The sequence below is a fragment of the Oryx dammah genome, unplaced genomic scaffold (genome assembly GCF_014754425.2).
Source record: "Oryx dammah isolate SB20612 unplaced genomic scaffold, SCBI_Odam_1.1 HiC_scaffold_10, whole genome shotgun sequence".
NCBI classification, from domain to species: Eukaryota; Metazoa; Chordata; class Mammalia; order Artiodactyla; family Bovidae; genus Oryx; species Oryx dammah.
In genome coordinates, this window is record NW_024070194.1 from 10,518,566 (window position 1) to 10,542,738 (window position 24,173).

Below are 24,173 nucleotides of genomic sequence, written 5' to 3' on the forward strand. Positions count from 1 at the left end.
ACTCACTCAGTCTGCAACACCTCCCCTGCTTTCCTTTCCCACTGACACTGCTCTCAACATAATCGCCAAGAGCCTCCTTTCCCCTCCTGTGGAGTTTAACACCATTAAATGCTCTGTCCCCACTAAAACACACTCTGCTCTTGGCTTCTGGGACTTCCCTTGGCTTTTCTCTTATCCTCCTGGCTAGATCTTCCTCCATCTCCTTCCCTCGCACCTGGTTTCTGGGACACCACTAAGCTGCCTCTTATCCCCAACTTTGGGCTTGTTTGAGCAACAGCCTCAAATATCCATCTGCCTCCTGGATAACTCAACGTGACTATTTAACAATCGTTTCACACTTCACTAAATTCTACAATGGACCTTCACCCCCCACCTCCACCCTCAGTCTCAAATTGTTTCCCACCCCCCAGTCCTCCCCATCTCAATAAATTACTCCACCACCATTCCTGTTCCTCAAAGCAAACGTGTAGGTTTCATCCTTGACGCTTACCCTTCCCTTTATTGCCCCTGTCTGATCAATCAACAAATTCTGCGAGTTCTTCCTCCAAATAGATGATCAAGTGCACCTGTGTTGATCAATCTCCAGTCACGCCTTGGTCCAAGCCTCCCTGTCCTTCCCCTCATTGAAGACAGTGACATTTCTCAGGGGTTTCCGGTCTCCATTTTCCCTCTGATGTTCAGTTTCTACCCACCACTGGGATAGTTTGTTGAAAACATTAGTCTGATTTTCCACTTTTCTTTTAAGAGTTGCAATGAGAATACAATGCAAATCTCTAACCACAGCCTCTAAGACTAGATTTATGATTTGGTTTCTTCCCAATCTCTGTCTTCGTTTCATACAGTTCCTCTTGCCCCACAATCTTATCTTTCTCCAACACACAAACCTCTGCTGCTTTGGGGCCTTTTGCACTAGTTACTTGTGCTTGGAGTGTTTCTTGTTTGGCTTTTAAATGTTCTCTTTCATTCCATCAGATCTGTAGCATAAAAGCCACCACTTTAGAGAGGTCTTCCTTGACCAAAGAGGCCCCTTTTCAGTTATACTCTATTGCATTACTTAGTTATTTCAAAATTTGTAGTTGCTATCTTTATTATACACTCAGTTATCATCTGCTACCCCAAGTGTTAATATACACCGGCATGCACACACACTCACACTCATATATACACTCATATACAACCTCTGGGAAAACTGACTCTTGTTCTCTGCTGAACCTCCAGCACTTAGAACAGTGACTGGAACATGGTAACTTCTCAGCACCTGAATTAATAGGCCATTGTCCCCATTTTCCTGATGAGTAAACTGAGACTCTGGTAGATAAAAGGATTTGCCCAAAGCTACAGAGCAAAGAAGTCATGGAGCTGAGCGGTGAGCTCAGGTCTGCATGAGGCTTGTGTCTTAGAGAGGCTGCCTCTCCCAGCCCTGCTCACTGGCTCAGATGGTAAAGAATCCACCTGCAGTACAGGAGGCCTGGGTTCGATCCTTGGGTTGGGAAGATCACCTGGAGAAGGGCATGACAACCCACTCCAGTATTCTTGCCTAGAGAATCCCATGGACAGAGGAGCCTAGTGGGCTACAGTACGTGGGGTTGCAAACAGTCGGACATGATCAAGCAACTAACACTTTCACTTATTCACAGAGTGAGGAAGTGATGGAGCTGAGAGGTGAACGCAGCTCTGCATGAGTGAGGCTGGTCTCCGGGAGAAGCGGCCTCCAGCCCCGCCCACCTCTCGGCCCTTCCCGGGCTGGACACTAACCTCCCAGCAGCATCTCCTGCAGCAGGTTGTCGATCTTGGCCATGCCAAAGAGCTTGATGAACTGGATCTGCTCGATCATCTGCCAGGTGATGCTCTGCAGGGTGGGCAGCAGCAGCAGCAGCTCGCCGAAGCGGCCACGTGAGTCGTACTGGCGGTCATTGATGTAGTCTTCCAGGCTCACCTGCACCTGGGAACGCAGCCTCTTGATCTTGCCTGGGTCACTCAGCCCCTTGGCATCTGCAATGGGAGGGATCATGCCAGGGAGGCAGAGGGCCAACCTGGAGCGTCTGGGGAGGTGGAACCTAATGTCCCGTTACTCCGGGGGCTCTTGATGGGAGACCTAGTGGCCTGAGGGCACCTAGGGAATCCTAGCCAGTGCTCGGGCAAGACTTCAGGAACACTCCCAAGAGTTACCTTGTAACCTTCCCATCTTACAGATGGGGAAACCAAGGCACACAAAAAGGAGGGGACTTGGCCTAGACCACAGAACCACTTGTTGGCAGATCCCTGATGTGGAATTAGGACTCCTGACTCCCAGGTAAGGCCCCACTGGCAGTCCAGTGGTCAAGACTCCACCTTCCAATGCAGGGGATGCTGGTTCAATCCCTGGTCGGGAAGTTAAGATTCCACATGTCTCACAATTCAGCCAAGAAAAAAAAAAAAAGCCCCACCATCCAGGCCTCAGCACTTGCTTCTTCTCCTGCCTCATTAGTCTCCCCACTTGCCTGCTCCCTTGCCTGTGTGGTCTTGGGGTCTCAGCTTAGATCACACTTCCTCCGGGAAGCCTTCTCCATTCCATCCAACCAGGTCTGCACTGAGTGTTCATGATGTCCCCAAACCTCTATGGCTCTTTTGTCACTACTGAGCACACAGGGTGGAATGTCTCTTCCACTAGACTGTGATCTCTATACAGGCATACATACATCTTTTAAACCCACCACCTGGTACCATGTATTGTCAATATTTGTTGAACAGAGAACTAGATGAAAGGATGGGTACATGGACGGAAGGGTGAATGAATGAAAAAAAAAAAAAAGCAATGGATACATTTTAGATTCTTAACCAGGAAAGTGACTGAAGTGGTTATTCAATAGTTAATCTCAACCTTCATAGAAGACATCTATTGTCTCTTATGGATAAAGTAAGCAGCAGAAAGAGAATTTCACCTACATTTCCAATGCAGGGTTTCTCTCTCTCCTGGGCCACATTTGTGCATTCTATCATTCAGTCAATAAACATTTATTGAGCACCACCCACATGCCTGGCCCTGACCTAGGTCACCAGCCCCTCCAGGCCAGGCTGCTGGCCCTGACTCAGCAGCAGTAATCCTGTACATTTTACTGAGCAGTTACTATCATCCAGGCCCATGCCAAGCACCACAGGGTGCACAGCTTGGGCCAGGCTCTGGAGGAAACTGGAACTAGAAATCTTATCCCCTCAAGAAACCAGGAATAGTGTGTGATAGGTAGGAACATGGGCTTGAGGGCTGAAGAGTCTGAAGTTCAAATCTAAGCTCTGCCATTTCCTAGTTATGTGACCTGGGCAAGTCTATCAATCTCCCTGTGACTCAATTTTCTTATCTGTAAAATGGAGATAATAGCAATTCCTATCTCACAGATACCAGGTTGCAAGTAACAGGTGAGATCAACAAGAGCCTTAGTGAGTGCTCCATATATACTGTTCATTTCTGCTTCCTTGCTATGCTTACTAGACTCAATCTTCACCCAGAAAGGGCTTGGCACTAAGGACAGTGCCTGGCACGAGGCAGGACCTCTCCAACACAGAAGGACAGAAGGAAGCAAGGAAGCTTTGGAGCCCAGGCATCCATCTTGACATCATGAGATGAAAACAGGTTTTGCACAAAATCACAACTACAAAAATGTTGTACAGGGACTTCCTCGGTGGCCCAGTGGTGGGGACTTCCTCCTTCAAGGCAGTGGGTATGGGTTTGATCTCTGGTCTGGGAGTAAGATCCCACATGCCTCACAGCCAAAATACCAAAACAGAGAACAGAAGCAATAGTGTAACGAATTCAATAAAGACTTTATAAATGGTCCAAGTGGAAAAACAACAACAACAACAAAAAAGATGTTGTGTGAAAATGGAAGTGGAGGGTTGGTAGATGGAAGAGGGAGAATGCAAATACATTCTCTTTATCCTGCTAATGAAAGGTTAGGAGATACTGCCAACAGTTGATGGAACGAAAAATAAAAGCATACGCGCAGATTATAGAGGCAATCAGTAGAGACACTGAAATAGTAAGAAAAATGTGTTAGGATGATGGGAGAGAAAAGATGGAGTGGTGATGGGGAAAAATACAATTCTCAACTATCACAGGAGGAAAAAATATGTTCTAAAATGGATAAATCAAGAAGTAGAAGGGTTAGCATTTTATTTAGAGCTGGAGAGGTGGCAATAAAAAGAAACAGTACAAAGAATCAGAAATGGTTCCTCCTGGGGAGTGGGCTTTGGACAGGAAAAGCAGAGTGGGGAGGACTATTTCCATTTTAAGTATGTGCAGATATTATTTTGATTAAAAAAAAATTCTGAGGGAAATAAAAGGAGGATGGGAGGAGGTAAGGATCAGAAAGCAGACAGGAAGGGAGAGAAAGATAAAAGTGAAGTTGCTCAGTCGTGTCCGACTCTTTGTGACCCCGTGGACTGTAGGGCACCAGGCTCCTCCGTCCATGGGATTCTCCAGGCAAGAATACTGGAGTTGGTTGCCATTTCCTTCTCCAGGGGAACTTCCCGACCCAGGGACCCAACCCGAGTCTCCCGCATTGCGGGCAGACGCTTTAACCTCTGAGCCACCAGGGAAGCCCAAGAAAGGTAAGATGGGAAAGAAAAAAACCAAGCCTCTGGAGTCAGTGTGCCCCATCGTCACATCAGTCATTTGAGCCTTGATTTTCCTCATCTGTTAAATGGAGCTGATAAAGATGTCTTCTGATTGTGGTACTAGAGAGATGGAGTGGTAAACTCGGGGTTCGCAGCTCAGTGGGAGCAGTTCAACAGAGGGTCTGGAGCATCAGGGGAGGGTGGGAAGTGTGGGCTGTACCTGGGTCAAAGAAGATGATGGCTTTGAGGCAGGCATACTCGTTGTCGTCAATCTGCAGCTCTTGAAAGGGCAGCACCAACTCATCAAGGATGCGCACAGATACTCGACTCATCTCTGCTAGCTCCGGGCAGTGCCGAGGGACGATGTAGTCATTGCCTGGATGGGTTAGGAAGGAGAGGGGATGGGAAGCCACCGGGTGTACCTCTCTCCTCTAGCTTTTGCTGTTTGCAGTTATAATGCAGCAGCTGCTCACGGAAGGAGAGGCTGGTGGGGACTGTCACACCCATCTTACAGATGAGGAAGCCAAGGCCCAGATTAAAGGAATGAGTGACTTGCAGGCATTGGAGTGGGCCCAGAGCCTGACTTCTTAGGACCCCTTTCATATCACCCAAGCTCCATTCTCCATTCTTCAATGGCAACAACAGACCACAAGACTGATGACAATCAAGGGCTGTTTGGGAGGCATAAAAGCACCACGCATAAGGGCTCAGGTTCTGGAATTAGACCACCTGGGCTGAATCTTGCTTTTTCCACTGACTAGCCAGATCTATCTGGATAAATTACTTTCTGTGCCTCAGTTTTTCCATCTGTAAAATGGGAATAAATTATAGTGCTTATCTTTTTGGGTTATCATACTAGAGGAGTTAGTATTTGTAAAGTGCTCAGACTAGGGCCCACGGTGTGCCCTATGTAAGAAGTTAGAGTAATAAACAAACACATTATGAAGTCATAGGTGACATAGACTGGGGGTTTGTGCCGTTCCTGGCTGTCTTTTGCTCCCTCTCCAGAAAGTACATCTGAATGCACAGGTTATCCCAGGGCTAAGCCTGACTGCTGTAACGTGAATGCTGGGGAATTTAATTCCTCGAGTCCACATTTCCTTGCATCTGAATCTGGTATCCAGTTGAGAATACTGAGGACAGGACCGTTCTGATCTGCCTCCCTCACTCTGCACACCACCAGGGAAATCTCCCATGCCCAGGTGCGCTCCACACTGGGCATGCCTCCTGCAGAGCCCTGACTGGGCAGAAAGCATCCTCACCTAGAAGCAGAACATCCTTGAACACCATGGAGCGCTTGGTGGCTCCGAGAAGCAGGTGCTCGCCAGCATGGGCTCTGAGCAGGGCCACCTGGAAGAGAGAGGGGACGGCGTCCAGTGTCCGCATGCCTGGGAAGGCATCTACACCCTTGGGGAGGCTGTTCCCCGCCAACTCAATGACCCGGAGCAAGTCAGCATTAGTGTTCTGCTTGCCTTTACCTTCCTGAATGATAAGATGGGCATCAGAAAACTGCTTCCTTCCTCTCATAACTGATAAAACTAGAAACCAGGAAAAGCTTCAGCTGACCCCTGAAAGGGGAAACAACCTGTGCTCGAGCCGGGACACCCTGCCCTTGAACTGTGCGTTTGGGGTAAGCTGCTGCTCCCCTCTGGGCCTCGTCTGTGTGTCTGTGTGCCTGGTAAAATTGTAACACTACTGTGTGTGTGTGTGTTAGCAGAGACTTAAAGGCTTTCATCAGACTCTCAAGAGGGTCCACAAACCCAAAAAAGTTCTAAAACTTTTAGAGCTTTTTTGTGGGTTCTGAATTCCTACTCATGGATCAGCTATGTAACACAATGAAGGGTGTTTTGTAAAACACAGATTCTTAGGCCTTACTACCCGAGGCACTGATTCTCTTTATCTGGGGTGGGCCCAAGGGATCTGAAATTAACAAACTCCTCTGTTGATTCTGATGCATGGTTGTGTTTGGGAAATCACTGCTCCAAGAGATCTCTAGAGCATCCACCCACTTGAAGCGGGAAGATTCTAGATTCTGTTGTAAGAATCTGGATATGGATGCTGGTTTCCGAGGCAAAGGGTGTGAGCAACGGTCCTTGGCCAGAGATCTGCTTGACCGACCCCTTCCCTGCAGAGAGGACAGAGAGGCCTTGGAAGTCTGAGTCTGAAGTCTGGCAGGTGGGAGCCCTGCCAGCCCACAGGAGGGCATTGCCTGCCTTTTCAGAACCACCTGCTTCAGTGCTTGCATGTGGACCAAGTATGGGGCTGGTCAAATGGTAGCAGGCTGGTGGCCTCCAGGATCTTATCTGCAAGGTAGGGTAGGGAGTTTGGAAATTCTTTAGCAGACTAAACTAGGAAGCAAAAAATGCTTTTATTCATTAATTCATTGGATTGCTCATTCTTGAAGTCATCAGATGTTAGTGCCTACTAAGTGCCAGACATCACTTTGCCAATAAAAATCTGTACGGTCAAAGCTATGGTTTTTCCAGTAGTCATGTACAGACGTGAGAGTTGAACCATAAAGAAGGCTGAGCACTGAAGAACTGATGCTTTCGAACCGTGGTGTTGGAGAAGACTCTTGAGAGTCCCTTGGACTGCAAGGAGATCAAACCAGTCCATCCTAAAGGAGATCAGTCCTGAATATTCATTGGAAGGACTAACGCTGAAGCTGAAGCTTCAATACTTTGGCCACCTGATGAGAAGAACCGACTAATTGGAAAAGACCCTGATGCTGGGAAAGATTGAGGGCAGGACAAGAAGGGGGTGACAGAGGGTCAGATGGTTGGATGGCATCACTGACTCAATGGACATGAGTTTGAGCAAGCTCCAGGAGATGGTGAAGGACAGGGAAGCATGGTGTGCTGCAGTCCCCAGGGTCTCCCATCAGACCGGGACATGACTGAGAGACTGAATGACAACCACAAGTGCCAGACGCTCGTTTGGGGACACAATAGTGACAAGAAGGGAGGGAGGGAGGAGGGGAAGGAAGGAGAGAGGAAGGGAGGGAGAAAGAAAGAAGAAATGGATGGATGGACGGAAGGAGGGAAGACGAAAGGAAGATGAGGCTCATGTGGTGAAGAGCAATGGGGTAAATCATAAAAGGCCTTGCTGAGGACGTGAGGTAGTTCTAAGGCATGCAGGACACCTGGCACATAGTAGGCATTCGATAGATATTTGCTTGGATGAAAGATGAAGGGACAGGCGAACGGATGAGCCACTCTACTTAACATCCTCCCGATTGAGCGCCTGTTGCAGCCATGTCCTTACCACGTCTGTGAACCCCCAAGGTGAAGCCTGGTGAGGAGGACAGGAAAAGAGGGGGCGTGGCAAACAGCCTTGGAGGAGGGCGAGAACTCCCTTTCCAGGACCAGGACAAAAGGAGACCAAAGCCTGCTGATTATCAAGCACTTCCTACACGCCAGACACCATGCAGGACTTTCGTCACTTACTCCAGTGTCTTTGCGATCGAGAGACAGAAGAAGACCTAGAGTCGAACCCTGTGGCTGTCTTGCTCTGTGACGTTGGGCAAATCGCTCTTTCTCTCCAAGCCTCCATCCCCTTATCCAGTGCTACTCAGCCTGCTAGGTTTCAATGGGTCGAGGCCCAAAACAAACCAAGAAGCAAGCACGCTTGGTTCCTGGGGCAATGTTGACAGACAACATCCCCTAGTTCTCCCAGCTGTGCCCCACCCATCACAGGCAAGATAAGCTCCTTATACACTATGAATGGGGAGCTGGGAACCCTCCTGGCCCTGGGTGCAGCCCCCTAACAAGGCTGTTCTGGGGGTGGGCAGGTGGTGGGTGGCGACGTTAATGATTACTCTGTGTTACTGGCCACCCATCACTGCTCTCTGAGAATGCTCTGAGCCCCAGCCAGGGAGGTTTGGGTGGGAAATGGAGTTAACAATTGCTCAGCTTGTGGGGGAATCTTGTTGTCCTGCTGAGCCCCTGGGAAGGAACAGGAGGGATTAAACATTAATGGAGCCTCTCCAGCAGAGGGGACTGGGGCCAGAACACGAGGAGCAGGGAAGAAGGCCAGGGCAGCCTGGCCAAGATCCCTGCCTTGTCATCCCTCCTGAAGCAGCAAAGAATCCGTGTGAGAGGGCATCCGATCTGGCCCCCGTGTGAGGGTGAGGACCAGCCAAGCAAGGGTTTTCACAGCCTGTTTCACCACGTGATGCAAACGCATTCCAGGAGCGCCTGGGCACCAGAGGACTTTGAGAAGCCCTGGGCTTCCCAAGGTTCAACAGCTGCCTTGCCTGAGGACTTCTGAGAAACTTCAAGAGACCTAGACACATTGCCAATTTTCTGTGCAGAATTGCAAAACAGAGAAGCAAATGTACCAGGAGCCGGTATCTGGAACACTGTCCCTCGGTGCTGCCCCGCTTCCATCGGAGCTGCGTCGATGACCCAGTTCAGCCCCTCTTTTCCAAATAAAGAAAATGTCTGCAGTGGCCTTGGGGGCACCCTGAGAAGGTGCTCAGGAACTCGACTGTCCTCAGGGCCCCATCCCTCAGCCCCACCTTCTCCCCCTAAGACATTTTTGGTATTCCAAAGAAGGTAGTTTGGGAAATAAAATTGCTGAATGAAAATCCATCTTGGTGGGATACAAGGAAGAAACTGACATTTAGGGAGGCCAGGACTGTGTAGGTGTCCCGTTACACCACTGATGCTTTTCAAAGGGTAATGTTCTCCATCCTCCCAACAGCTTTCTGAAGGGGATATTACAATTCATACTTTACAGATGAGAAAACAGAGGCTCAGGGAGAGGAAGTAATTTGTCCAAGATCACAGAGAGAAGCTTTCTTAGGGCCAAGGCTTAGGCCCTGCCCCTGAGCCCCTCCCCACATCCTACCTGGGAGAGCCGTCAGACACAGCAGTGCACTCAGTGGCTGTGGGCCTGGACTTGGAAGCCTGTCTGCTTGTTCTAGCACCGCCTGTGTTGGATACTAGCTGTGCGACCTTGAGCAAATTATTTAACCTCTCTGTGTCCCCAGTTTCCTCACCTATATGATGGTCATAATAGCACTTACCTTACCTAGGGTTGTTGGAAGGATTAAATGAGCTAATATTTGTAGTGATTTAAACAGCTCCATGCACACATGAGCAGTACGTGTTTGTGAAATGAATCAGTCCAAGGCCATATCCGGGGGTGGGGGGACGGGCAGCAGGACCCACCTACCCAGGGCCCGGACCGCCCGCAGACCGTGTCCACCCTCACCTGGTCGTCCAGAGGGAGCTCACAGAAGGCTGGGATGTACTTGGCCCACTCGACGAGCACCAGCAGCTGCTCTTTCATGGACTCACACACATCCGCGATGCTGGCGATCTTCTTCGCCCGAATGTCGCCATTGATTCCGGAGACCGGGGAGGTGATCTAGGGGAGGCGAAGGAAAATGCTGGGGTGGCAGGGGCCCCCTCCATATACTCCGTCCCCTGCACAGAGCCCCCACCCCACCCCCCCAGAGAGCTTCCCTGCCTGGGAAAGAGGAGCTGGACTGTGGGTGCCTTCTCAGCTCTGCAGGAAGCTGTGGGGAAACTGGAAAGGGAGGATGCCAAGGAGGCAGTTACGGGGGGAGATGGCTCTCTCTGGGCCTTCATCTGCTGCTTTCCCCCACCTCCTCTTCCACCAGCTCCTCTGAAGCCTAAAAAACCGGAGAAGCAGGGCACCTCATCGGAAGGTGCAGACACCACTGCCCAGAGAGGTACTGCAACTCACCCAAGGTCACACAGCAAGGGGGGCTGGCTGACCCCTAGGGCGCTACAATGTCCGCTCCTCTTTTCTCTCGGGGCTAAGCCAATCTCAGACCCTTGGTGCGCGCGGAGACTGCTTGTGCAGGCCCCACAGGGCCGCTAGGTGCCAGCAGTGGTTTATGCTGTGCTTAGTCACTCAGTTGCGCTCGGCTGTCTGCAACCCCGTGGACTGTAGCCCACCAGACTCCTCTCTCCATGGGAATTCTCCAGGCAAGAATACTGGAGTGGGTTGCCATCCAATCCTCCAGGGGATCCAACCCAGGGATGGAACCCAGGCAAATGTAGGCGGATTCTTTACCGTCTGAGATACCAGGGTTTGAGTCTTTGCTACTAAATGGGCTATGTGACCCTGGACTCAGTTTCCCTTTGTGATGTCCGAGGGCACTCCCGTCTGCTGCTCTAAGGCCCAGATGGGAAGAAAAGGGGTGGAGTTGAGATTCCTCTTTGGGATGAGGGGGGCCCAGGTGGATGGGGGAGGCTCCCCTGGTACCTGCTGGGACAGGACCTCAGCCTGCAGGAGCGCGTTGATGGAGGGCAGGCTGCTGTCCTCGTAGCTGGACCGGCGAGTGCTGATCCGGTCCCGTTCATTCTGTACAGCTGTAAGGAGGCAGAGGGAGGTGAGAGGGAGGAGAGGGGTCCCATGCCAGGAGGGGTGGCTGAAGGACAAGGGGAGAGAGGTGAACCCTGCAGGGCTGTCCAGGAACAAAGGGAACGCACTTGGAGGTGGGAGTTAGGGGTGGGAGGGAGAGTGTCCAGGCCACAGAGCCCAGGTCAGTGTGTGGGGACAGGGGCCAATGGCTCCTCACCCAGCTTGTGGGAGAACTTTCCCAACGCCACTACTGCTCCTCACACAACAGGGGGGCTTGAGGAGTGATCTACCTGTCATGGGAGGCATGCAAGGCTGTGATGACTTGGCAGAGGGCTTCAGGCGGGTCTTGAATTTTGAGCAGGAGATCTGTCTCAATGACAAGCTTTCGAGCTGTGTTTTAGAAAAGAGTCCCTTCCTTTCCAGGTGCAAGTGGATAAGACAAGCAAAATGAATTGCTCTGGGGGATGGAGATGGCCCAGGGACTCCTGAGTACAGAGGCAGAAGCCTGGACAAGGGGGTCTGGAGGCCCCACCTGCCCTGGGGTCTGTATCAATAGGAAGCACATATGCTCTACGCTAACCTTCTCAGAGACAGCTCGCGAAAGCTCTGGCTCTCTCCTGCCCCACCACAGGGCTCCCCTCCCAGGAACTCAGAGATCCGGGGCCTCTGTCCACCTGGGCCCCACACCCCCTTGCTTCTCCACTCGGGTCAGTCTTGGCCTAAGATGTGGGCTGGTCCTTCTGCCGCCCTGACAGGCCCTCGGAACTGGGAGGCCTTTGTTGAAGCTCCAAGAGAGGATGAGGCTGCAGGAGACCTCGGTTCCTGGTGGGATTCGTCGCTCAGTCTCCGTGCACTGGTGCGGGCCACACCTCTCTGGGCCTCAGTTTCCCCACCTACAGGCTTTTCTTTCCCAGACCTGCTTCTCTTGGTCTTTCCCATCTCAGGAACAGGCAGCTTTATTCTTCCTCCCAGCCTGGGGGCCTCACTATATGTCCCTTTCTCTCACCTGCCCACCACCACCCCATGCTGTCAGTAATCTGTGCAAACCCACCTGCAGCTCCCACTCTGGGCTGGGTCCTGGGGGAGTCCAGACCCTCCTCTCTGGCCGCTTTGTTTCCAGCCTTACCCCTGCAGTCTGTGCACCTCTCAGAAGACAAAGGGATCCCCTGAAACCCGACTCGGGTCACATCCCTCCACTGCGGAAACCCAGGACCTCCCCATCATACCTGGAGTCAGGTCACCCTTCCTCACAGTGGTCCTATCTCCCCCATCTCACTTTTACTCTATCAAACCTGCCTCCCAGCCATTCCTGGGACTCACTCAGCCACTCTCCATCAAAGTCTTCTCCACTGCTGTTCCCACTGCCTGGAATTCTCCTCCTACTCACACCCATCCCCCACAACTACCCTTCTCCCTCTCCCTTTACTCACGTCTCCTTGCAAATATCACCTCTCAGAAACACCCTCTCTGACCACCCTGTCTGGTGGGGATATCCCTCCTGCAGCTTCTGCCACTTTCTCCTGTTTTATTTTTCTTCTTGGTACTTGTCTTTGTCCTTTCTTCACTCTCTGTCTGTCTAAGAGAAAGAAAGCTCCAGAAAGCCATAATATCTTCCCTTTCATTCACTGCTGTAGCCCCAGCAACTAGAACAGAGCCTGGCATGCAGTGAGTGCTCAATAAATATCCACTGAGTGGCCGAAAGAAGGTGCAGAAGGAGACAAGCTTTGATTCTCGGGTGCAATCTACACCCCATTTCTCAATGGAACATTGACATTCCTCTCTTCAGCTCTCTCTTGATTTCAAACATTGTTGAAATCAGAGAAGGGAAGTCAGCTAGTGTAAGACTTTCCTGGAAGTCCAGTGGCTAAGACTGCAGTTCCTATGCAGGGGGCATAAGTTCGATCCCTGGTCAGGGAACTAAAGATCCCACAAGCCACGTGGTATGGCCACACACACACACAAAGCCAGATAGTGTAAAGGGAACCCAGAGTTAGTGAGATGTAACAGAGGTCCCAAGGTAAGAAAACTCCTCTTCTCAGGCCCACCACCCTGGATGGGGGGCCAGCTCCCAGCAGCGCTCCCCTGCTCGGGTCCCACCCCGCCTGTGACACCCCTCCCACGGCTGCCAGCCCGCACCCACCAGGGCGCCAAGTGGCGGCAGGCCTAAGAAAAGGGCTGCTGTCAGCAGCTGGGGATTGGGCTCCTCAAGGTTAGGCTGGCGTTATCAGTGCCCGGCGCGAGCTCAGTCACGGAATGATGTTTTCCAAATGTTTGCTCAGTATTAGCAGGGTCGGGGACCTAATGTAACTTCTATTGAATATTAACCGGCCCAGGCAGAGGCGGAGAGGACGAGCCTGTCTTCCGAGAGAACCCCTGAGTGGGGGTGTGGGGAGGGGGGCTGGGCCAGGGATCCCAGGTAGGGCCCATCCATGGGCCCCTGGCCTACCGCCAGCTTGTACCTCCTGCATCCCTGGCCCTGCTTCCTGGGCTGAATTTCCGAAGCCGGGCGTCAGACATTTGTCCTGGGTCTGACAACTCAGGCTCAGGTAGGTGTAGGTTTATAGGAAAGAATTTGGGACCTGCCACTGGGCTCACTGGCCCCCAAATTTCTTCCCAGAGTCTCTGTTCTTTAACCCACTTGATCACCATGGAATATCCTCTGGCCAAACTTACAAGCCTTTGAGGTTCAGAGCCCTTCTCTGTGGTTAAGAGGAAGTTTCAGAAGACTTGACCAAATCCAGGTGTCTCCCAAGGCCATCAGGCCTAGTTCTCATCCAGGGAATTTGGTGTCTGCTCAGCTCTGGGGAGCCTGAGGTCTAGTCCTGACTTCCTCTGCCCTTGACCCAATCATATCACCTCTCTGGTCTCAACTTCCCCATCTGTAAAGTGGAAAGATTTGATGACCTCCTATACATCCAACTGGTCTATGAACGCTACATTTACAATCCATGCTTTCTTGTCCTCATGGTCAACTTTGGAGTTCTAATTTCTAGATTCTCCTAGGGCCATCGAGGAAGAGAAATAAAAACTGGTCCCAACTCTCCCAGTCCCTGGGGCTTCCACTGAGAAATTCTCTTGGCTCTGAGAACCTTCCACCAAGCCAAGGAGGGACTATAAGACTTAGGTAGAGGTAGTCAAACCAGTCAATCCTAAAGGAAACCAACTCTGAATATTCATTGGAAGGACTAATACTGAATTTCCAATACTTTGGCCACCTGATGTGAAGAGCTGACTCATTGAAAGAGACTCTGATGCTGGGAAAGACTGAGGGCAGAAGGAGAAGGGGATTACAGAGGATGAAATGGTTGGATGGCATCACCAACTCAATGGACATGAGTTTGAGCAAACTTCAGGAGACAGTGAAGGACAGGGAAGCCTAGTGTGTTGCAATCCATGGGGTCACAAAGAGTTGGACATGACTTAACAAATGAACAACAACGACAAGAGCTAGTCATGCCCTTACTTCCCAGAACTTGACCACAGTGGCAGTGGAACACTTTGCCACCCTGGCCGTGTTCTCAAAGCAGCTGAGCCCACTGCATGTGTCAGGATCTTCTGGCTAACCCAAGCATGCAAACAACCACCAGCCTTTACTATAGCCCACACACACCTGCCATTAGCCGATCCTCCTCTCCTCCTGGCATAATGCCACCTTCTCCAAGATAAGAAGCAACTGGCTATTTTCAAGGCTAAGCCAAGGTAGAATGGCTGGCGACTCTCCCTCCCTGGGGCCTGCCGTCTCTGTGGCAGTCCAGTGGGAGGACCAGGGAACAAACACACAAGTCCTGGTGGGCAGTGTGTACTTGCACAGGTAGATCAGTGGGCATATAGCAAGACTCACAGAGCTGGAAGGGTTCATTATCCACCCCTGTGATTTTATAGATGTGAACACCGAAGCCCAGATGCAGCAGAAACTTCACTGAAGTAACAGACATAAAAGTGACTCTGAATGTTTAATAAGAGACACCTATAAAGACCAGTGAGATGCAGGAACAGGCTACCTACAACCTAAGAAGGTTGCTGTCCGCTCAGGTGAGCTGCCAACCTTTCTCCCTCCCACATGTCACAAGGCTTGGAATTTTAACACAAGAGATTTACTCTCTCAAACATAAAATCTTAGGCTGTTGAGCTGATAGAAACACTGGCTCTTAGAACCCTAAACTGTTTGGCTCTTAGACTGTAGCTCTCAATCTTTTCCTTGCCTCTAGCTATTCACGTGTGTGTGCTCAGTTGCTTCAGTCGTGTCCGACTTTGTGACCCCATGGGCTATAAGCTTGCCAGGCACCTCTGTCCATGGGATTCTCCAAGCAAGAATACTGGAATAGGTCGCCATGCCCTCCTCCAAGGGATCTTCCCAACCCAGGGATCAAACCCGGGTCTCCTGGATCTTCTGCATTGCAGGCAGATACTTTACCACTGAGGCACCAGGAAAGCCCCTAGCTGTTCACACATGCTTCATATTCCCATTCATGGCATTTCTTTTATTTATTTATTTTCTTTTTTTGGTGGCCATGGCCTGTCGAATGTGAGATAGTAGTTGCCCGACGAGGGATTGAACCCTCGCTTCCTGCAGTGGAAGCACAGAGTCTTAACCACTAGACAGCCAGGAAAGTCCCTCATTCATAACATTTCTCATTTGACAAAGTTGTGCTCAAGTTCAAGGTGAGAGCAGTGCAATCCCACTGAAAACGGTGGGGGAGAGCTGGGGGCATCTGCCCTTTGAAAAAGGTTCTCCTTGCTCTTGAGAACCACTGAGGTCCAGATGAGAGAATCCTGGTGTTGTGAGAATCATGGTGTGTTCCTGAGGGTCATAGCCTCTCAGGGGTCATAAACTCTCAGGGTCCTATGGGGATGAGGCCCAGAGAATATTTCCCAGGAGGTGGGCAGAGAAAAAGGGGCTCAGAGGCAGAGTCACGGAAGGGAGACTGCCAAAGCCAAGCTCCCCCTATTCCCAGTTGGCCAGGAGAAGGCTGGGTCCCAGGATCCTGCTAGGGGTGGGGTGGGGGAGGTGTGTGTTTGTGCAGAACTAGACCAAGGGTTTTGGTTAGTGTGCTGCAGCTGAGGGCTGGAAGTGAAGGTCTGGGAGCCAGTCTCAGGGCTGGGAAAGGTGCATTGAGCAGAGAAGGAGACAGAGAGATTTGAAAATGGACTCAAGTTACTCAGAGAAGCAGTTAAAAGATATTTGTTTCCTGAGCTTGGGCTAGAAAACTTTCAAATGTTCCTAGAGTCCGGAGGGCATAGCAGGCAGCATCGAGGTATCATCCAAACTGCACTGAGCTCAAGACCAAAGCTTGGGGTTCAAACCTCGGAGTTTGCTTCGACCAACTTGGAGGGGCCTTGGGCAAGTTGTTGACCCATTCTGGGCCTCAGTTCCCTTGTCTATGAAAAGCTGGGGTGATAAGAGTGCCCCGCAGGGCTGTCATGATAATGAAAAGAACTATGAATTGTGGGAAAGTCCAGCCAGTGGAAAAGCCCAGCTTCTGTTGGCAGGAGATACCTTAATAAATGTTGTGCCCCAGCACTCCCAGCCTCCTCCACCCAGGACGAGTCTGATGCCTTGTTCCCTTTCTCTGGAGCCTGAGGACACTGCGTCATCTGATACCCAAGAATGAAGACTAAGGAACTGGGGCACTTGACCCTGGAACAGGAAGATGGGAGATAGAGCCCCGCCCCATTCCTGTTCACATATGCTGAGTCTAGTCGTGGGGCCATGGAAGTTTGTCATGCCATTCTCTACGTTTTTCCTGATACTTGAAATAGTATATTAAGCAAAAACACCCAGGGACTTCTGAGGTGGTCCAGTGGTTAAGACTTTGTGTCTCCACTGCAAGGGGTGTGGGTTCAATCCCTGGTCAAGGAACTAAGATTCCACATGCCAAGGAGTGCGGCAAAAAAACGAGAAAATAAAATCACATTAAAAAAAAAAAAGAGAGAAAACACCCAACCTGGCTGCCTTGTGGTGGCGAAGGCAGGCAGGGGTGGTGGCGCTGGGAACCCAAGTAGCTGAAAGTAGGAGCTTATCTCTCGGAATCTTTCTCAAGACCAAGCCCAGCCCCTCCCTATGGTCAGATCTTCAGGCCCTCCCTCCTCTCAGCCATTAGCCAGTCACCCTGGGGCCTGTCACCGAGTCATAAAGTTGTGGCCACAGTTGTAAATGGCCGTCAGGAGCTTGTGGGCACGGGTGGGGCAGGGGGGCGGCAGGCGGGGGCCGAGGCTCACCTTCCTTCTTCATGCCAGCCCGGAAGCACTTCTTGAGCCTGCAATAACGGCACTGGTTCCTCTTGTCTTTGTCCACCACACACTGCCGGCTAAACCTGGGGAGGGCTTGGGGTGGTTGGAGGAAGAAAGGACAGCCCTCCTCCCCCCAGGGCTCAACTAGGATCCTGGCCATCTGGTTGACATCCAGGCTCCTTGCTCAAACCTTCCATCCCAGGAGTCCTCCAGCTAACCAACCAGGAGCTGGAAAGGCCCTGTGGACTCTCTGAGAGCCCAACCCTGTCCCCCTAAACATGAGGAAACTGAGACTCAGAGAGCGGACACATGGCCTCAGATCACTCAGCTATGAGTAGAAGGCACTGCTATTTCCCACGTATCTTATTAAAAGCCCAGAGCCCAGAGCGGGCTACTGGCTGTGAATCAGTTTCAGTACTTGGTCCACATAAAGCCACTTTCTGGAAGAGCATATGGAGTAGAGGCAGGCAGGCGCCACCGTGGTTCTGGGTGGTGCCCTGTCAACCCCAGGCTCTGCCGCTGATTCAAGCCGGGTGACCTTGGGCAAATTCCCAGTCCTCTCCAAGCCACAGCTTCCTCATCTATAAAATGAGATAATAATAGTAACCTCTGCAGAGGGGTGTTGACAGGTGAAAATGAGATAATTACCCAAATGGGGCTCAGGGCAGTGTCTGTTCATAGTAAGAGCTTATAACTATAGCTGCTATTATTTTATTATTGTTGTTACCCAGAAGGGGAGATGCTTCTGAAGGACGACTCTCCAAGGCCTTAAGAGAGGTGGAAAGGCCTGGGGCCAACCCCCTATTCACCACAAAAAAAGTGCCAGGTTGGGGGATGGGCCTCATCCTCTGTGGTTTCAGAGGAGACTTGATCTTAAGCCTCAGAGGTCCCCATTTGCTAAATGGGAAAAATCACGATGAGCTTCCGGGAGCAGTTAATACAGGCAAAAACTTAGTATGGTGCCCAGCACATAGTAAGTGTTCAATAAAGGGATGACTAGAATAGACACTCCCATCTAATCTGCAAGGGTGAAGAAATCAGAGGCTTGAAGGCCTTGAAGGGCAGATGGCTCCGAGACCTACCCAGGGAGAAGACAGACCCCGGGGGAACATTAGCCCAAGTGCACCCATTTCCCAGACGGAGAAATCTAGGTTCCTCACCTGCAGGAGTACATGTGGTTCTTCCTCACGCTTCTCCGGAAGAAGCCCTTGCAGCCATCACAGCTCGAGGCACCGTAGTGCTTGCCTGTGGCCCGGTCCCCGCAGATGGCGCACAGGGCGCTGACCCCCAGGCTGTTGGGTGCGCTGAGGTTGGCACCCTCTGATGGGGATGTGTCTGCACCGGAAAAGCAAAGAGTGAGGATGCAGGGGGGGCAGGAAGTCACCTCGAGGCCCTGCTGTCCTGGTGGTTTGTATTCAGAAAAGGATGTGAGCCTTGTACGGGTCTTTCCAGAGCTTCAGCCTCAGCTAGATCCAGGTGTAACTGACCCCCCTCAAAGAACCTGGGCAAGTTCCTTGCTGTTTTGGAACTCCCATTTTGCATCCGTAACTTAGGGATGGTTGTGACACTGAGTTGTTTAACGAGGGTCTGCTCCTCCCCATGGTGGCGATCGCTAGCCTCAGCTTTCTCTGGGAAGGAATGAAGAAACTGGCTGTCTCCTAGGATGCATCCAACAGTTATGGACCCTGATTGGCTGGGCAGAGGGGGCTGTGAGAGGGGTAAATATTCCCCCACCATCTCCAGAACCAAGTCCTATTTCTTACTGAGTGACCAAGGCTGGATGAGTCTCAGCTTGGTACTCGGGGGCCTTGCAAAATTCTGCCAGGAAACAGGAAGACATACATCAAGGACAGTGGCTCGTTTGCCCTCCTGGGAGGATCACACCAAGGATCTGGGCACCCCATAGCAAAAGCTACTGCATTGGGACTTCCCTGGTGGTCCAGTGGTTAAGACTCTGCACTTCCAGTGCAAGGTGAGTGGGTTTGAGTCCTGGTCAGGGAAGTAAGATTCCCACACACCATGGGGTAAAAAAAAAAAAAAAAAAAAAAAACCCTGCTGAATCTATGTGAGGAGGGCGATAAGAGGTAGATGGCTGTGGTCTTGGTGACTAGTGCTGCCTCTTAAGTCGTCAGTGACCTTGGACAAGTTCCTTTTCCTTGCTTCAGTTTCCCCTGGGCCTCAGTTTCCCTAATTGCAAAAGAGGGCAGATTGACTGGTTCAGTCGTTTTCAATTTTATCTTATATTTCCGCAGCTGAACCCTCATTTTTATAAGCGACTCTTCCACTGAGGATAGACCTCTTAGAGAAGATGACATTGTGAACCATCTCCCCAGGAAAATGCTTGCAGACACACACCACACAAAGTCATACACACACACACACACACACACACACATGTGTTTTCACCCTGAATCCGATCTTGGGCTCCTAGGGAACATCTAGCTAAGCACTGGACAGGGATATAGTGCTGTGGTTAAGAGCATAATCTCTCTAGCCCTTCTGCCTAGTTTAAATCCGAGCCTGCCCACTTCTTAGCCATGGGACCTTGGCCACGTTAATGTATTTCTCAGTGCCTTCATTTCCTCACTTGTGAAATGCTGTTGCTGCTAAGTCGCTTCAGTCGTGTCCAACTCTGTGTGACCCCCACAGACGGCAGCCCACAAGGCTCCCCCGTCCCTGGGATTCTCCAGGGAGTGGGTTGCCATTGCCTTCTCTGCTTGTGAAATGGGGCACATAATAATCTCTAGGGCTGTTATGAAGGTTCAGTGAATCAATATGTGTGAAGTGCTTGGCAGGTAAGAAGCGCTCTATCAGTGTTTGTAAAATAAAAACTTTTCTGCAAAAGACAATTCTGGGAGCAGATGATTTCCAGCCTCCGTGCACAAGCAGACACACTGCCACATCTCATTTCTGTCATGTCCTGGCTGAACATCTCGTCGCCTCCGAGGGTGCCCAGGAGCACGGCCCCCTCCACTTGGTGAATTATTCCTGGAGATGAGGATAATTGTTAAGCTGCATTGGTGCCCTTTCTCCTACAGCCTTGCCTCCTCCAACCACCGGGAGAGCTGACCCTACAACTCAGGCGGAGACTGGGGGAAGGGCTCACAAATCCTGGACAGGATAGGCTGGGCGCTGCCAAGTAGCTCATCCTACTCCCCAAGGTCAGGGGATGGTGCCCATTCTCCAGGTGAGAACATTAAGGCTCAGAAAGGACAGGACCTGCCCAGAGATCACACTGCTGCTAAGTAGAGGAGTCGGATTTATGGTCCAGGCATGCAGGCTGGTGCTGATCTGGCCAGTGCTGTCCTGTTGGCGTGTCTGCTGGAGCCTCTGATAAACAAGGACCCCCTGGTCCTTCTGAATCAGGGATGGGAGGTGGGTAGGGAGCTTGGAACCTTCGAGCTACCAACCCAGGACATATGCAAAACATCGCCCCAACTTTCTGACCCACTTCAAACTCCAATGGGGAATGTAGACCCTTCTTAAAGATGCTCAGAGTTCCTGACCTGACTCATGGAGGGTGCAGGACCAGTTACCAGTGCTAAGCCCTCAGGTGCCTTATCGTATGGGATCCTCTGGTTAGCCCTGGGAGGCAGGCACTATGATTTATTCCCATTTTACAGATGAGAAAATTGAGGCTCAGAGAGAAAAATGGCTTCATAAGTTTACACTGGTAGGAAGGATGGATGCCAGAACTGGAGCCCTGACCTTTCTGGCTCCAGAGCTAGAGCTGTCCTGTCTTTAGGACATCCCGTAAGGAGCTTAGCCCCTGTCTCGGGGACACACACTTCCTGGGAGCTGGAGGCGCCCACTCTGAAGGGGTGATGGGGCAGTCCAGGGCTAGACGGTGGTCGGTGTCTCGCACGCTGTCTCTCTGGGGTTACACACGCCCCACCGAGTGCACCAGCTTCCTACATGTTTTCCCCTCAGCTCCCTCACGTGATCCCTGGACACTCCTGAAAGCCACAGGCCTGGAGTGACTAAGCCCATTCTGCAAAGGAGCCAGGAGAGGGGAGGTGACATGCCCAAGGTCACACAGTGAGTGAATGGCAGGCGGAGGAGAGCAAATGGCGAGACTGACCACACATCATGCCCACTGACCACGGGCAGGGCAAATACCTCCCTCTGGCTGAGCTGAGCTGACTCAAGTGCTACAGAGCTTGGCTAAAGCTGCAGAGCCGTGGGCTGCCCCCCTCCTCTGAGGCTGGCTTGCGACTGGTCAGGTCCCTGCGTCCTGGCTTCCAAGCCTCCTCCCTTCCCCCACCTCCTCGTGGAGGAGAACTCCCCCCACCCCTTCAGATGTGCTCTCAGTGATAACGGGAGTGGATGTACAAACCTGGGGAGACACACAGGCAGCGTAATCTGGTCTGAGACAAATGGGCGTGTTGCTGATGTGACTCGTGTGTGTGAATGGCAACGGCATATCACATGTGCGCTGGAGAGAGCTGACCCCCCAGGACGGGGACGTGCACACGTACACAAGCAGGTACAAATAGGGGCACGAGACAGGATGCCCAAACTGGACATATGTCCAGGAAACCCAGGACACACAAACCAATCCACGTCCAGAGCTCACACGTGCAAACGTCATGGACACACATACACACACTCATCACTGCTTACCGTATACACACTCATTGCCGCTTACTGTACACACACTCATTGCCACTTATGGACACAAGCAAGATAAACACAGATATCCCTAGAGATAACAACAAACACGGACCCACTCAGAGAAGAAATGCAACTAGAAATAGATGCAGAACACGTGCACACACAGACCAGTGAACACAAACATGCAAATGGGTTCCTGCAGACACACATTCGCAACCAAGTCCACCACTTGCCCACGTGTGTACATGGAAATTCAAGCACCCATGCCAACAGGAGGTTACAATCGCACACCAGTGTGCTCGTGTATGTGCACGCGCGCGCACGCACACACACACACACACACACACACACACACACACTCTGCGCGTGCGCATGCGCACTGTTGATCCCCGTCTCATTTAGCAAAACCTCCCTGAGAACTCCATTTTCTCTAAGTGGGGTGTTCACCCCAGGAAAGTCCCAAAGACACCCTGAACATAGTCATGTCTCCATCCACCGTCTCCGGAGACGGGACATAACCTTTCCATCTCTCTGGACCTCGGCCCAAGGGGTTCAAGCAGGGGTCATGTTGGGCCCAATGACGGGCTGGGTGCCGAGAGGACGCTCACCATGAAGTCCCCGCTCCCGGTGACATGCTGCACAGCGACAGCTTTGGTCACAGGGACCACGAAGGCCTGGCAGGAACACCCAGGGCCTACTTTTGCTGCAGATGGCCCTGGCAGACCCCCCCACCACCACCCCGAAAGCTTCTGGTCACTGTACCTGGGAACATTGACTTCACCTGGCAACACCTGTGCCCTCACTGATGGGACCACTGTGCTCAGCTACCACTCTCCCCCCAGCCCCAAACCCAGTGCGTCAGACTCGCTCCGGTACCTGGGTACACCTGCCCCCACCTGGCACACCTGGGCACACCTGCCCCCACCTACCATTGCCCATCGTCAACACCTGCACATTCTCAAACTCCAGGGTGGTGTAGGCTGGGTCCAGCGCGGCACTGTAGTCGGCCATGTCCATGTCGACGAGGGTTTTGGAGAGGCGCATCCTCCCTCTCCCCGCCTCGGCCGCCTGCCCTGCCCAGGATGCCCACCCCGAAGGCTCTGGGCTGAGCCCCGGCCTCTGCGCTCCGCCCTCCCACCGCCTCCTCCCAGCCGCCCTCTCTGCCTTCCTGCGTTTCAAACCGTCCTCTGGGAGGGTCTGCCGGGAGTCTGGGCCTAGCCTCTGCGCAGGGGTGGAGGCTCTGCTGGGGAGGGGTGGGGGTTAATGGTTAATCGGCTCCCCCCCTGGTGGACCGGCTGGGCGGGGCCCCAGGGATTTGGCTGTCTGTTGGTTTCTGGCTGACACCGGGGTGCTCTTACAACAGATGGGGGCCCCTAACGCCCCAATACCATGTTACCAGTCCTGTGAGACGACGGACACATGCAGCCTCTCCAGCACTCACTGGACCCTGACTCAGCCACCCTCTGAGTCACTGTCACCCCAAGTCATGCTGATACTGACATGCTCACACGCGCCCCCAGACACTGACAGCCCACCTCCAAGACACCCTAACTCAGGAACTTCCCAAATCATTGACTTCAACCCTCTTACGGAGATAACGCCGTCTCATGGCTCATGAATCAGAAGCGTCGGTCCCAGGCCCCACATACCAGGTTTCTAGATCCTCGTTCTAGGAGGCCCCTTCCGGTTTCTTGCCTTCCCTAGGGGCAGGAAGGACTGAGAGGCCCAGACTCCTGTCTAGGTCCCCTCCCCTGCTCCCCAGGACCACACTCTGGCCACCACCAGCCCCCGCAGCGCCCAGGTGCTCAGGCCCAGACAGACTCTATCACCCCTTTCCTTGTCACCTCCTCCAGCTCCCCCAGCTCCACCCCATGCCTCCCCCACCCCCCAGGGAAGAAGGGAGGCTTATAGCCCCTTAGAGCCGGATTAACATTCAGGCGCCTACCACCTACTAATCGTGACTCTGGGTAAATGATTCTCCTCTCTGAGCCTCAGTTTCCTCTTCTAGAAAATGCACAATCAACTTCAAAGGTGGTCTGAGTATTAAATGAGTCGGCGTTAGGAAAACACCAAGCAAGTATCCACTTCCCTCCACCCCCACCCTCTTGGCCTCCCTTTCGTATCTCCCTTGTTTCTCTCCTCCCTCCAGAGTGGGGTTCGTGGGCAAGCCACTCGAGCAGCGCACTCTGGGGCAAAGGAGCTCCCCTCTCACGCTCCTGCGTTTGCTTTCATGCTCGGCTATTCTGAGCAAGGGGCCTGCACTTTTGTTTGGGACTGGGCCCTGCTAATCTTGTGGCCTTCAATTCATGGCTAACGTTTTTCTTCTCATCCCCTCCAGCCCTCACTGCCCGCTACACAGACAAGAGCAAGAGCTCCTGATCTAGCTGGGCAGATAAGGT

General features: G+C 52.0%; 1 protein-coding gene across 2 annotated transcripts in view; it reads right to left on the reverse strand.

Moving 5' to 3' along the window:
• The window catches only part of HNF4A (hepatocyte nuclear factor 4 alpha), a 29,637-nt gene extending 6,694 nt beyond the window's left edge, over positions 1-22,943 (reverse strand). For both annotated transcript variants that reach the window (XM_040248961.1, XM_040248960.1), the window contains exons 1-8: positions 22,704-22,943; positions 18,321-18,495; positions 17,149-17,243; positions 10,831-10,937; positions 9,808-9,963; positions 5,853-5,940; positions 4,811-4,966; positions 1,756-1,992 (exon numbers count right to left, since the gene is read on the reverse strand). In XM_040248961.1, the coding sequence (XP_040104895.1) occupies positions 1,756-1,992; positions 4,811-4,966; positions 5,853-5,940; positions 9,808-9,963; positions 10,831-10,937; positions 17,149-17,243; positions 18,321-18,495; positions 22,704-22,818 (1,129 nt within the window). In that variant the 5' untranslated portion in view covers positions 22,819-22,943. The remainder of the gene's footprint in view (positions 1-1,755; positions 1,993-4,810; positions 4,967-5,852; positions 5,941-9,807; positions 9,964-10,830; positions 10,938-17,148; positions 17,244-18,320; positions 18,496-22,703) is intronic.
• Between the last annotated feature and the right edge of the window lie 1,230 nt (positions 22,944-24,173).